General features: G+C 36.9%; 1 protein-coding gene across 7 annotated transcripts in view; it reads left to right on the forward strand.

Moving 5' to 3' along the window:
• The window catches only part of VAMP7 (vesicle associated membrane protein 7), a 78,778-nt gene that overhangs the window by 44,725 nt on the left and 18,988 nt on the right, over positions 1 to 15,065 (forward strand). For 5 of the 7 annotated variants that reach the window (XM_032265326.1, XM_032265322.1, XM_032265328.1 and 2 more), the window contains 2 exons: positions 6,208 to 6,300; positions 8,375 to 10,405. In XM_032265326.1, coding sequence (XP_032121217.1) covers positions 6,208 to 6,300; positions 8,375 to 8,443 — 162 coding nt within the window. In that variant the 3' untranslated portion in view covers positions 8,444 to 10,405. Of the gene's footprint in view, positions 1 to 6,207; positions 6,301 to 8,374; positions 10,406 to 15,065 lie in introns of those variants that run through there. The other 2 variants (XM_032265325.1, XM_032265324.1) reach the window with 1 other exon arrangement.

A 15,065-nucleotide genomic window follows, 5' to 3' on the forward strand; every position in this document is an offset into this window, starting at 1 on the left:
TACCTACTTAAGAAACCTTAACAAAAGGAAAAAAAAAAAAAAAGTGCAGGCTAAGCATAAAAAAAGGAAAAATGGTGCTCATCACAGGGTTTCCATAGACCATGATTTGTTTAAAAAAAAAAAAACTATCCATGAAGTGTGATAACGTGAAGTACAATAAAAGGAGATATGCCTGTAATTCTTTCTGTTGTTCTTTTTGCTTTCTGCAGTTCTATTTCCATGTACAATTTTTTTTCACTTCAAACTGAAGAAGTTCTTTTATTGTTTCTTATAGTATTGATCTACTGATGAGAGATTCTCTAAGCTTTTGTCTGAAAATCTTTAATCTTTTTTTGAAGGATACTTCCTTTGCATATAGTTTTTTTAGTTTTTTACAATGGCAGTTTTAAAAAATATTTCAGTGCTTTAAAAATGCCATTTCATTTTTCTCTGGTTTTCATATGTTCTTGAAGAGGTTGTCATCTCTCTTCGTCTTACTTGAAAAATGATTATTTCCCCACCTTTGGCTGTTTGTTTTTGTGTTTGTGTTAAGGCAGGGTCTCTCTCTGTCATCCAGGCTGGAGTGCAGTGGCACGATCACGGTGTACTGTTGCTGTCACCTCCCAGGCTCAAGTGATCCTCCTGCCTTGCCTTACCTTCCCAAGTAGGACCACAGGCATGCACCATCACACTTAGCTAGTTTTTAAAATTTTTTGTAGAGACGGGGGTCTTCCTGTGTTGCTGTGGTTGGTCTCAAAGTCCTAGGCTCAAGTGATCCTCCCTCCTTGGCTTCCCAAAGTGCTGGAAATACAGGCATGAGCCACCACAACTGCCCTCTTTGGCTGGTTTTAAGAGTGTCTTTTTATGTTTGGTTTTCAACATTTTATATATGGTTATTAGCTTTCTGTGGCTGCTGTCACAAATTATCACAAACTTGGTGGCTTTAAAACAACAAAAAATTTGTTTTCTCACTACTGAATTTCAGAAGTTCAAAATCAGTTTAACTGGGCTAAAATTAAAGTGTTAGCAGGGCTACACTCCTTCCAGAAGCTCTGTGAGAGAATCTGTTCCTTGCCTCTTCCAGCTTCTGGTGGCTGCCAGTATTTCTTGGCTTATGGCTATATCATTATAGTTTCTGCCTCTGTGTTCACATTACCTTCTCCTTTGCATGTGTGTCAAGTCTCCACCTACTTTCGTCCTATAAAGACATTTGTGATGTCATTTAGGGCTCATATGGATAATCCAGGATACTCTCTTCATCTCAAGATTCTTAATATAATCACATCCATAAAGACCCTTTTTCCAGATAATATCACATATGTCATATTCACAGGGATTAGGACACGGGCATATCTTTAGTGCTACCATTCAGCCCACTATAAAGGTATAGGACTCACAGATTCCCAAGGCTGAAATGAAACTATCTATGTGGAGTGAAGAGACCATCAGGCTGGCTGTTCAGCTTGCCTTTGTCATTCTGCCAGGGACTTTTATATCTTGGTTTTTTTTCTACGTACCCCCATCCCAGCCCCAAGGGAAGCTTTGGCAAAGTGTAACAATTGTTCTTTATAGGTGAACTTGTTTTAAACAGGTGGTTTGTCAGTGTTCAGATGTTGACCTGATGATGGTGGAGGAATCTCCATTACAACCTATTGAATCACACAACTATGTTCAGATTTATTAGTTCCATTGCTCACTGCTTTTTCTCATCCACATCATCTTCCTCTTTCTTTAATTATTTATTGTGATTTACTCTTTGGTGTATCCCCACACGTTTTCTTCATATGAGTTTATGGGTGATAATCCCTTCAAGAGCAAAAGTGTTATTTTGGTCTCATATTTGAACAGTGTTTTGACTGGTGTAGAATTCTAGGATTAAGATCATTTTCTCTCAAAATTCTCTGATTATTGCCGCATTTCAGTGCATGAAGAATTTAGGCATCTGAGAAGTACAACAATTATACATTTTACAGGGTTTTTATTTGGGCCAAGTTTGAGAACTGCAGCCCAGGAGCATAGATTCAAGTTGCCCTGAATGTATGCTCTGATTAGCAGCAGTTACAAGTGGGTTTTTAAAGGAAAAAAGGAGAGGCAGTATCTAATTTGTTTACCAAGAATTTACATTAAAATAACGTAAGCTATTGATTGATTGGCTATACATTGTTCTTGGTATCACACATTCCAGGAAAATGGAGATAATGGGTGAGGCAGCTTGTCAGCCACAAAATGCCTTTTAACAGTTGCCCCTCTGGGAATTGTGTGGGGGGTATGACTAATGTCCCATACTCGTGTCTTCTGGGCTTGATAAATTTTATATACCTCACATAGCTCAGACTACTCTGAGTTGTTTTTGTTTTCTCATTTCCCCCTTTTGATCAAAATCTTTCTCTTCTGAAAGCATTGATCAGCATTTTAGATATAAGTGTATCCCATGTCACTGGGAAGGCTCATTCCCAGATACTCTTGTCTGATGTTGGATGGAAAGAAGTTAAAAAAGGGTACTATGGCTTAAAGAACTTAGTGAGGTTTCAAGGCTAAATTGATTGGCAATGCAGAGGGGCAGAGCAACAGGATCTCAGTTAAGCCATCCACTCACAATGGAGCCATGGCATGAACAGCTACACAGTTTAGTCAAGTCCACCCTCACCTATGACACCAATTGCAAATTTGGAGGATTCCCCAAACCACCCTCAGGTTTGATAGTTCATTAGGAGGATTTATAGTACTCCATGAACACTATTATACTCACAGTTATGGTTTATTATAGGCAAATTATACATAGTAAGATCAGCCAAGCAAAAAAGTGCATAGGGTGGAGTTTGGGAAGATACTAAATGTAGAGCTTCTGTTGTCCTCTCTCATGGAGTCGGGACACATTACTCTCCTGGTATCAACATGTACAGAGCATTGCCCAACAGGAAAACTTACCCAAGCCTTAGTGTTCAGAGTTTTTATTAGGGTTTTATTTATTATGTAGGCATTATTGACTGACTGCCCTCTGGCTTGATCTGTCTCCAGCTCCACTGGACGTGATCCAAATCCTCCTAAATCACTTATTTTTTTTCCTGGGTGACTTTCCCCTCCCCTAAATCACACTGTTAATATCTAGATTATAATTTATTAGAAAAGGAAATCAAGGCTGTGCATGGTGGCTCATACCTATAGTCCTAATACTTTGGGAGGCCAAAGCCAAAAGATCTCTAGAATCCAGAAGTTCAAGAACAGCCTGGGCAACATAGTGAGACCTTATCTCTACAAAACAAAACAAAAATAGGTGTGATGGGGTATGCCTGTAGTCCTAGTTACTTGGGAGGCTGAAGATGGAGAATTGCTTGAACCCTGGAATTCAGAGCTGCAGAGAGCTATGATCACACCACTGCACTCCAGCCTGGGTGACAGAGGGGTGACCTCCATCTCAAAAAAAAAAAAGGAAAAATTTTTAAATCCCATTTATGATAGCATCAAAAAGAGTAAAATAGGAATAAATTTAGCCAAGGATATAAAAAATGTGTACAATGAAAACTATGAAACATTGATGAAAGAAATTCAAAAAGACACAAATCAATGGAAAGATATCCTGTTTTTGGATTGGAAGAATCAATATTATTAAAACGTCCATACTGCCCAAAGCAATACAAAATTAAACACAATCTCTATTGATATTCCAATAGCATTTTTCAAAGAATAGGAAAAAAAATTCTAAAATGTGAATGCAACTAGAGGACATTATATTAAGTGAAATACACCAGACACAGACAGTACTGTATAATTTCACTTATATATGGAATCTAAAAAATGTCGAGTTCATAAAAGCAAAGAGTAGAACAGTGGTTGCTGGGGGTGGTAGACAGAGTTGTTCGTTAAAGTGTATGAACTTGCAGTTATAAGATGAATAAGTTCTGGATATCTGACATACAACATGGCAACTATAGTTAATAATGAATATTTGAAATATGTTATATAAATAGATCTCAAGCATTCTCACCACACACCCAAAAAAGTAACTATGTGAGGTGATAGATATTTTACTTAACTTGATTGTGGTAATCATTTCATGATGTATACATGTATCATAATATCACATTACATACCTTGAATATATACCATTTTTATTTGCCAATTATACTTCAAGGCAGAAAAAAATAAAAGTAGAGTAGAAATAAAAGCTTGGAGTTCTTAGATGTTACTAAAAGTGTAACATTTGACTTTTTTCAATATTCTTACCACATGGTAGGTAGGGCCTTTTAGTCTGAAGATTTAAGTCTGTCTTAGTTTGGGGATATTTTCTTCAGTTAGTCCTTGGATTATTGATCCTTGTCTTTTGGCTGTATTCTCTCCTGTGACTGCTAATAGGTGCCTAAATCAGTACCAGGCACATAATAAATGTTAAATATCTGTTGATTGTATAAATTGATCCTGGATTTGCTTGATCAGTTTTCCATGTATCTTACATCTTTCATAATTTACAACCTAGACATTTTGCCCTGTTTTCAGAGCAAATTGTTTGAGTTGTTACTGCAGAAGCTGTTTTTGGTCATTTATGTTCTGCATTTAAAAAATTATGCCAGTCATTTTATTAAAATATAGTTTTTTGAATATTATTTAATTTTTCATGTCCTCTGATGACTTTGTTTAAAATTAGTGCAATTATGTCTTGTATCTGAGGATACTTATTAGAAATTTTTTATTAGTATTATTCTATCTTGTTTCCCATATTAACTTAGTTCCATTAAGGACTGTTTGACCCCATTGCTTTTTTTTGTCTCCTCACTTTAACCACTGGTTCTTCTCAAAAGTTCTAGTCAATGCATATATTCTATTCAACATATATATTTAGTTCTAGATGTAATCAGTTTTGGTCTGTGCCTCCATGTGGCATCCTGTGTAGTCTTCAGCAAGTGAAACCCAAAGGCTGGTGCCACTGTCAGTTGTTCTACTGCAGAGACTTTGTGGAGAATGTGGTTGGAGAGGAATGTATGGTTAAGGGAGTGGATTTTTAAAAACCGATATGTTGAAGTGTAATATACATAAATACATCAACTGTAAGCATACAACTTGTTGTATTTTCATAAAGTGAACATACCATGTAGAACCAACACCCAAATTAAGAACTAGAGTATGAACAGTACCCCAGAAGCTCCCTTCTGCCTTCTTCTAGTCACTGCTCCCCTCCAAAGGTGACCACTGTCCTGATTTCTCCATATAGATTAATAAAATATGGCAGGAGCCGAGAGTGGTGGCACACACCTATAGTCCCAGCTACTCAGGAGGCTAAGGTGGGAGGATTGTTTGAGCCCAGGAGGTCGAGACTGCAGTGAGTCGTAATTGTGCCACTGCACTCCAGCTTGGGTGACAGAGCAAGACCCTGTCTCAAAAAATATATAAATAAATAAAATGTAGCAAGTATTCTGTTTATGTCAAGTTTCTATTGCTCAAAATGATGTTGGTGAGATTTATCTGTGACATGTAGATTGTAAATTATGTAAATGTAGTCGTAGATTGTGAATTCTCATTACTGTATTGTATTCCATGGTATGACTCTCCTACAATTTATGCATTGTACAATTGATAGGCATTTGGGTGGTTTCCAGTTTAAGATATGAAAAGTAGTGCTGTCCAAAACATTTTTGTATGTCTTTTGGTGAATTTGTGCATACATCTGTTGGGTACATACCTAGAGTGGAATTGCTGGATTATTAGGGAGTTTTGTTGGTTGGTTGGTTGGTTGGTTGCCTTTTTGTTTTAAATTCCTTGTATCTGGTGGGAATCGTTCAGTAGATATTGAGAAATTGATTATGCAAAAGAAAATGGATAGCAGAAGGAATGAAGTTCTATGGGTTTTGGCTCTCACAAAAGTAAATACGTATCTTCCTACAGAAATCAAACAGGTTTTTATGGCTCAAAGTCCCAGAATTATACTGGGCAGAATAGGAGAATGTTCTTGCAGCCAGCTGACTTTAAAGGAGCCTTTCTTATTAGAAGCATAGAGAGGAAAATGTTGCTGCATTGGAGAAGAAAAAAGAGGGAAGACTTTCCATTAGGCTCATACTGCTTATGATAGACCTGGCAGAGTGTTGCTTTTGGCAACTATTGAGTATAAATGGCCAGTCTCTACTTGTAAAGAGAGATCATTGGACTTCAGCAGAATTAATGGAAGTAAAATGCTGTTACTGCAAATCATTCACATGGTTGGTGCCAGGGTTAAAACAATTCTTGCTTCTTTTCTAGTCTGTCACCTTCAAAACTACTAGCAGAAATCTTGCCCGAGCCATGTGTATGAAGAACCTCAAGCTCACTATCATCATTATCATCGTATCAATTGTAAGTTTTTGTCCTTTTTGTGTGTGTCTTTATTTTTCAGTCTCTAAGAAAGTAGGTTCTAGAATTCTTTCTCAGTGATTAACACTCTGAAATGAGCTACATATGCCTTTTAATAGTGAAACAGATGACCAGGCAGTGCCTTTCCTATGAAGTCACTATGAAATATCTCTATTTAAACCCCTCCTTCCTATTGAGAATTAGTATATATAAAGAGACATATAAAACTGACCTCACAGAAATGTAGTTATTTTAAATAAAGATATTTCTGTTTATATGTAATAGGTTTATTATTGTCATTTTTAAATTAATTATGTATTTTTAAAGTTTTAATTTCTAATATGGCAAATGCTGATAATTATAATCCCCCTTAAACAAGAACCATTTGGAGTCCTCAGTAATTTTTGAGGGTGTAAAGCGGTCCTAAACCACAAATTAAAGAACTATTGCTAACAGATGGGGGGTGCTTTATTCTGTGGTAGTTCATGGCCAGATAAAGTTGCCTTTCCTCCCCTTCATCCAGTCATGTCCAGAAGCCCAAAGCTTACCTCCAAGCAGATACCTCTGACCCTCCTTCTCCTTGAGCACAGCTTGAGGGTCCTCTGCCTTAGACAGCTGGATTTATCTAAAAGAGAAGAACAGTCATAAATCTATAGATTTGATACCGGAAGTAATTGTCATGGCCTTCAATGGTTCCTTGCTCAGGCTCTTCTTTCTAATGGCACATTTTAGGCTCCTGAGCTTAGCTTCTTATTATTTGGTCCGGAAATTTAGGTTGATTTGTACAGCTGAATTATTGTTAATTTCAGAATATATTTACTGATTACTTAGGACATGCAGAGCACAGCTCTAAATGCAATATCAATCTTTGCCAAAAGGTATTGTCACCTAACTAGATGTACTTCAGCTGGAAAAATCCTTATATTACAGCTGTGACAAATAGTCAATTTTATATCAAGTTGGTAAATTTTACAATTGTGGCATATGTATGTGTGTGTGTGAATATGATGTCAGAAGTTCAACCTATTCATTAATAAACAGAATCTACTGTAATCTGCCCCAACCCTGGCAATATTTATAGTTCCCTACAAGGAAAAATGCTTTGCTTACTTTTAGAGTGAAGGGCATGCAATTCGTAAATACATCTTTTTCCAAGCTTGCAATTAATGAAATCAGTCACTTAAAGATCTCAAAAAGTTGTAATTTAAAGCGAAACAAAGCCAGGCACAGTGGCTTATGCCTGTAATCCCAGCACTTTGGGAAGCTGAGGTGGGAGGATTGCTTGAGGCCAGGAGTTTGAAACCAGCCTGGTCAACATAGTGACACCCTATCTCTACAAAAACAATCAAAAAATCAAAATAAAGTGACTAACGTAGTGAACCTAATGTTTAAAATCTATTTTTTGTAATGTAATAATATGAACAAGTAGTGACTATTTCATATCATAATTTAAAATTATAATTCTAGAATGAAAAAGCAAACACATCTGTAATAGCACCAGCATTTTTGCAGTGTTACTTGTATCATCTGCTTTTCTTTGATTTGGTCATCGTAATTATTGTGTCGTTATCCACTGAAGAGTTTGTAGCAATATTCTTGCTCATAAGTGATACAGATGAAAGCCTTCTACTCAGGCTTCTAAAATATTATATTAATTAAAAATTATATCTTATATTAATCAAAAATTCATGTGCAAAACCTAAAAATATAGTTAATGAAATCATACTTCAGGAGAATTATGGTTATTTGTGATGTTTTATGACTTGTTACTGGCACATCAGTAAGAGTTGCTCAATGAGCCTTGATTCTGCCAAGTTACCACTGAAGAGCAACAACCCCACTACTTTCTCTCCCACTGAAGAAAACGCTAGAATTCAAGTGGGTGTGAGTTATATCAAAAAGGACAATTTTAACTACACTTCTGTCTTGGAAAATACATGATTTGTGTGTTTCATTACTTTATAACTTCTTCTGTAATGGAATAAGAAGTATTTCTTAATAAGGTTCTACTTTCTTATATATGTTATTTAGAAGAATATGAGTCAAGAAAATAAAATTGCCCGCCTCCTCCTTCCAGGTGTTCATCTATATCATTGTCTCACCTCTCTGTGGTGGATTTACATGGCCAAGCTGTGTGAAGAAATAAGAAAGAAAAAGTTAACATTAACTAAGGATATGAGAGAACAAGGAGTTAAAAGCAATCCATGTGACTCAAGCCTTTCACATACTGACAGATGGTATCTGCCAGTCTCTTCAACCCTCTTCTCACTTTTTAAAATCTTGTTCTATGCCTCCAGATTTATCTTTGTCTTATCAACCAGTTTATTCCTGTAAACTTCAGATTGAACCATTCATTGCAGCAGTAGCCTTAAAAAGGCTTTTGTTTATTTCTTTGGTTTGTTAACTAGTGTCATCTATTTAGAGAAACATTTTTGTTTTTAATTGCACAAAACTGTCGCCACTAGTCTTATGAGCTATCTACTAAAACTATGGAGAAACTTTGTATGCGCACACAAAAGTATTCAAGAGATAGTATTGCTAACATCTCATCTTAATGTCTTCTGTTATTGAAAAGTTTTAGGTGCTTCAAAACAATATAAATGGATGATAGTTGTTATTTGGGGAATTGTAATGATGTTGGTGCTGCTTGCTTCTAAGAACTCAGACAAGTAAACTATGAAACATTCTTATTTCAATTAGATGGGGAACATTTTGCTAGCCCATTAGAAGCACACAGAATTATCCTTGTCCCCCTAGTATTCACTTTCAGGAATAAAGTTCAGTGTGCTGATCATTTACAATACAGATAGCTTGATATCTTCTGTTTTCCCATTGCAGTTGATTTGAGAAGATGAAGGTTTAAATATTGTTGAAGGTTGCAGTTTTTTTAAAATATGTTCCTTTTTCTTCTGTGAATATTTGGGGCAATTGTGTCGCTAATAGAATGTGTAGTAGAGGGGGTGGGGAGGTAAATTCCTCTGACTTGCCAAAGAAAAAGAAGGGAACTACAGTGGATGTACTAGCATTTTAGCTGTGCAAAGGGAGGTAGTGTGGGGAAAAATGTTTCCATTCTGGGAAAAGCCCAAACTGAATATGGTCAGCAGTCAACTCCAGGGCTTGGGCTTGACTCCTGTCGAATAATAGTTTGAGCATTCTTTATGGTTTAATAAATTCTTAAATCTGCCTAGTTTTGAAGAATTCTTTTGTGAAACTTTAAAGAGAATAGACAGTATGACATATAGAATTAATACAAAACAGTTTAACAACGATTTAACTGCAGGGTAAGAAAATTGGACTGTAATCATATGGCTACTGGCATCTGTTACCTAGTATGTATTTTTGGTGTGTATCTGAAAGGAAGACATTTTCTACCCTAGATCCAATAGCATTTATTTATCAATAAGTGCCATTAAATTGAAATTATATTACATTTTACACTTTCGCAATGAATGATCAAATTACCCTGTAAAATCTAGCCACCTGTTTAGCCTAGTCATGTGCCTTGAACATATATGTGTCCCATAATCTCACTCATGGTACCTGTTCTTCCATCCAAACCTTTCAATTCATGCTACCTGATTCATTTATTTGACATGTATCTTAGGCCCACTTGAACTCTTTTCTTGTTTATCTAGCATAGCACAAATGTTTTTCCAGTATCCTTTATCAACACTAATGCCTCTTAATTGCATCAGCATTTCCTGTTGGAAAATACATCTGTTCCAGAAAAACATTTGGCATTCCTGAATAATTTCCAAATGTTTTTAATCCAAAGAAAAAGGTTTAAAGCTTATTTCCCTTTCTTATACACACCTGAATAAAATTGATGTGCATGTTTTAGGGATCAATTACCTAACCGTTCCTTGGTCTATTTATGTATAAGAATGCTTTTTAAAGCACATGTCTCATTTTAAATGATGCACAAACTGAGGACGTTAATAAAATTCAAGAGTAATACAATGATTTGTGTGTTTTAAAAGTTCTTTCTGGAACCTGATTTCTTCTGATGACATTTGCCATTGTGTACAGAACAAAAATATTTTACTTATGCTGAAAATATATTAAGAAGTGTTACGTGGAGCCTTTCCATAAAAAATCAATAGCATAATCTCAGGTGTGTAGAATTTCTTCAAAACCAAGACACAAATGAACGTTAAAAATATATAGCCCATACTGAAACCAAGGAAAGATTCTGAAATGATCACACAGCCTTCACAACTATCATATTGAGCCCATGATTTAGACAGAACTGAAAAAAGAACCTGAGAGATTTTCATCCAGTTTAGCACAATTCTGAAAAATCTTTCTATCTAAAGTTAAATGACTGGTTCTGAAAAAGATGACTCAAAGCAAAGGCATAACAGTGGGAGGGAATAATTCAATATAGCAAACAGGGTTAGCTAAAGAGAAATAAAAGAAAAACAGGTAAAAAAATACACAAATAAGTCACAAAATAATCATAATTGGGACCTCTGAATGTAAGGTGGCTAAAGTCAGGTATAGAATGTGTTTTTGTACAGGCTGCAGTAACTTAAAAACAGCCTATTTAAGTTCTCCCTAGGCTTCATTCAGGTTTCAACTGAAGTATCCATTCTCTAACAGAGAAAAAGAAAAGATGGTTGTTTATTTGGTTGTTATGAATAAAGGAAGAAGTGACACCAGCTATTTCTCTTTACATCTAACCCTTGGCAAAAAGTCGAATACTGTCACAATCTAAAAGTTTCCTTAATAGTGAATGTGTGTGCCTTTAGATAATGGTTTCTTCTTACTTGACTCTGTTGGTATCTATCTTTTCTGGCCTCAAAATAGACAAAGATATTGGGTTGCTTCCCAGGGTATCTTGATGGAAATGAATATAACAACAGTAACAGCAGTGCCGTAGACCCTACCAAAGTGTTCTACATTAGAAGCAAGTCTATTTCTTGCAATGCCATCTTCTCAAGTATAATAAACAGGGTAAAGTAGTGGTTATGGTTGGCATGTCTATCCGTGTGAATCCAGTGAAGACAGCAGAGCCAAGACAAGTGTTATGGAAACCAGGAGTTTAATACAGGATTCAAGCTTACACGAATGTGTCAAAAACGGAAGTGAAGGTCTGGAAGACCGGTACCAGAAGAACAGTCCTGAGTGCTTTCACTTGAGGCATTGACATAGGTGGACAGGTCAGAGCTTGCTGGAAAACCTGAGAATCCCTGTATGTCTGTGTGCTGATAATGGTTTTACTGTGTCCCCACCCAAATCTCACTTTGAGTTCTAATCCCTATAATCCCCAAATGTCGAGGGAGGGACTCAGTGGGAGGTGATTGGACCATGGGGGCAATTTCCCACATGCTGTCATGCTGTTCTTATGATAGTGAGGGAGTTCTCATGAGATCTGATGGTTTTATAAGTGTTTGACAGTTCCTCCTTCACACACTCACTCTTTCCTGCCACCTTGTGAAGAAGGTGACTACTTCCCGTTCCACCAAGATTGTAAGTTTCCTGAGGCCTCCCCAGCCATGTGAAACTGTGAGTCAATTAAACCTCTTTGCTTTATAAACTACCCAGTCTTGGGTAGTATCTATATAGTAGTGTGAGAGCAGACTAATAACACTTGCCAAAGTTTGTGTGTGAAGAGAGACATATGAAAAGGTTTATGGAAGCCACAGCCTCAGTAGATCTGATGCAAGTACCAAGTAATAGGCTTGTAGCCCCACTTGGTCAGCATGACTAGCAGTCCACAGAATGAGTTGGATATGGAATGAAGAAGACTGAGGAAAATCTGGGACACCAGGCACCTAAGCATCTTTGTGTCCCTTGGAGGGTACTGGCCTCCACTTTTGTTCTGCTTTCCAAGTCTCATATAAGTTCATCTCACTGAGAAAAGCTAACCCTAAAACAGTTTAGGGTAAGGGGATTCTATGAAATTCTCAGCTTCTGGCAAGAGCAATGGTGCCAGTCTAGTATAACCCAGTTCCTCCTAGACTCATTCATAAGATTGGCTCTACTGCTTTATCAAGACAATTTAGGTAAGTTAAAGCATTCTTCTGGTCAGAATACACTGTAGAAGATTATTTTGGGTTCATGCTGTTTATTAAACCCAATCTAAATCCAAAATATGCTGTGACTTTTTACGTCTCTTTTCCAAAGAGAAGGAAAATCATGACAATATTCTGTATAAGAAAACTAACATACACAGGCTGACACCATGATTTTTCTTTTTAAATCTCCATTCCAAGTTTAGAAAAGCACAAAGAAAACTTTTAAAAGCCTCATAGAGAATATTAAATTCAAGACTGCAACTTAGACTTTCACTGCTGGCCAAGATGGAGTAACAGAGACGGCATTTACCCACCGGCCTGAAATAACACCCCAGACAGACAAAATATATGAAGCAATTTTCAAGACACTGGACACTAGGCAAAAAAGGACAGTGATATTTCAAAGAGTTGAATCCTACAATTGTACCAGTTTATTCTGTTGAGAGAGTATCTAGGTCATAATACAATGAAGAGGAACCCAGGCAGAGCCTGGCACATTCCCTGGGTTGAGACATGACTTGTGATTTCCAAGGAGATCAAGACAAATGTCTTTGCAGGATAGAGTACTGGAGAGGAGAGAGCTACACAGAAAGGACCCTAGATATGAGGAAACTAGGCAGGGAGAGAACCACCCAAAAAAAGATTAGAAGGAAGAGTTTCCTGCACTCGCACAGGACCAGAAGTAGTGTCTGTATATGCATTCAAACTGAAAAACTTCATGATTCACAGAGTATTTGATAGAGTTTCCAGAAATGTCTTACCTCAGTAGTGGAGAATAAATAGCCCTAGGCCAGAGCTTCTCAACCTTGGCACTGTTGACATTTGGAGCCAGATATTTTTTGTCATGTGGGGCTGTCCTGTGCATTGTATTATAGTATTTTGCCAGCATCCCTGGCCATCAATCTACTAGATGCCAGGGCACTGTCTTTCCAGTTCTGACAACCAAAAATGTCCCAAATGTTTTCACAAAATTGGGAGGACAAAATTGCCCCTGATTAAGAACCACTGCTCTAGGCTAAACACAGCTGTCATCCAGCTTGATAAATTTTAAAAGTAAGACCTGGGAGGATCAAACTCCAGGTAACTCTATGGAAATACAAACACAGCACACAAATTAAAACTCACTGTGATGTGCAACCAAATTTGAATTCAGGATTAAGAAACTAACTCAAAACTGCACAACTACATAGAAACTAAACAACCTGCTCCTGAATGACCACTGGATAAATAATGAAGGCAGAAATAAAGATGTTCTTCAAAACCAATGAGAACGAAGACACAACTTACCAGACTGTCTGGGACACATTTAAAGCAGTGTCTAGAGGGAAATTTATAGCACTGAATGCCAACCAGAGAAGTGAGGTAGGATATAAAATTGACACCCTAACGTCATGATGAAAAGAACTAGAGGAACAAGATCAAACAAATTCAAAAGCTAGCAGAAGGCAAGAAATAACTTAAGATCAAAGCAGAGCTGAAAGAGGGTGAGACAAAAAAAAAAAAAAACCCTTCAAAAAATCAGTAAAGCCAGGAGCTGGTTTTTTGAAAAGATCAACAAAATAGACCAATAGCCAGACTAATAAGAGAGAAGACTCAAATAGATGCAATTGAAAAATGATAAAGGGGATATCACCACCAATCCCACAGAAATACAAACTACCATCAGAGATTACTACGAACACCTCTCTGAAAATAAACAAGTAAATCTAGAAGAAATGGATAAACTCCTGGTCACTTAAACACCCTCCCAAGACTAAACCAGGAAGAAGTTGAATTCCTGAACAGACCAATAACAAGGTCTGAAGTTGAGGCAGTAATAGCCTACCAACCAAAAAAAGTCCAGGACCAGACAGGTTCACAGCCGAATTCTACCGGAGGTACAAAGAGGAGCTGATACCATTCCTTCTGGAACTATTCCAAACAATACAAAAAGAGAGAATCCTCCCTAACTCATTTTATGAGACCAACATCATCCTGATACCAAAACCTAGCAGAGACGCAACTAAAAAAGAAATTTCGGGCCAATATCCATGATGAACATTGATGCAAAAATCTTCAATAAAATACTGGCAAACCAAATCCAACAGCAAATCAAAAATCACAAGTTGGCTTGACCCCAGGGATGCATAGCTGGTTCAACATCCGCAAATCTATAAATGTAATCTGTCACATAAACAGAGCCAGAGACAAAACCACATGATTATCTCAATAGATGCAGAGAAGCCCTTCAACAAAATTCACCAGCCTTTATGCTAAAAACTCTCAATAAACTAGGAATTAATGGAATGTATCTCAAAATAATAAGAGGTATTTATGACAATCCCACAGCCAATATCATAGTGAATAGGCAAAAACTGGCTAGGGCCATCAGGCAAAAGAAAGAAATAAACAGTATTCAAATAGAAAGAGATGGTGTCAAATTGTCCCTGTCTGCAGACGACATGATTGTATATTTAGAAAACCCCATCATCTCAGCCAAAAATCTCTGTAAACTGATAAGCAACTTCAGCAAAGTCTCAGGATACAAAATCAATGTGCAAAAATCACAAGCATTCCTATACACCAATAATAGAGAGCCAAATCATGAGTGAACTCCCATTCACAATAGCTACAAAGAGAATGAAATACCTAGGAATACAACTTACTTACAAGGATGTGAAGGACCTCTTCAAGGAGAACTACAAACCACTGCTCAAGGAAATAAGAGAGGATACAAACAGATGGAAAAACATTCCATGCTCATGGTTA

The sequence above is a fragment of the Sapajus apella genome, unplaced genomic scaffold (genome assembly GCF_009761245.1).
Source record: "Sapajus apella isolate SASKATOON/1434 unplaced genomic scaffold, GSC_monkey_1.0 scaffold149, whole genome shotgun sequence".
NCBI lineage: Eukaryota > Metazoa > Chordata > Mammalia > Primates > Cebidae > Sapajus > Sapajus apella.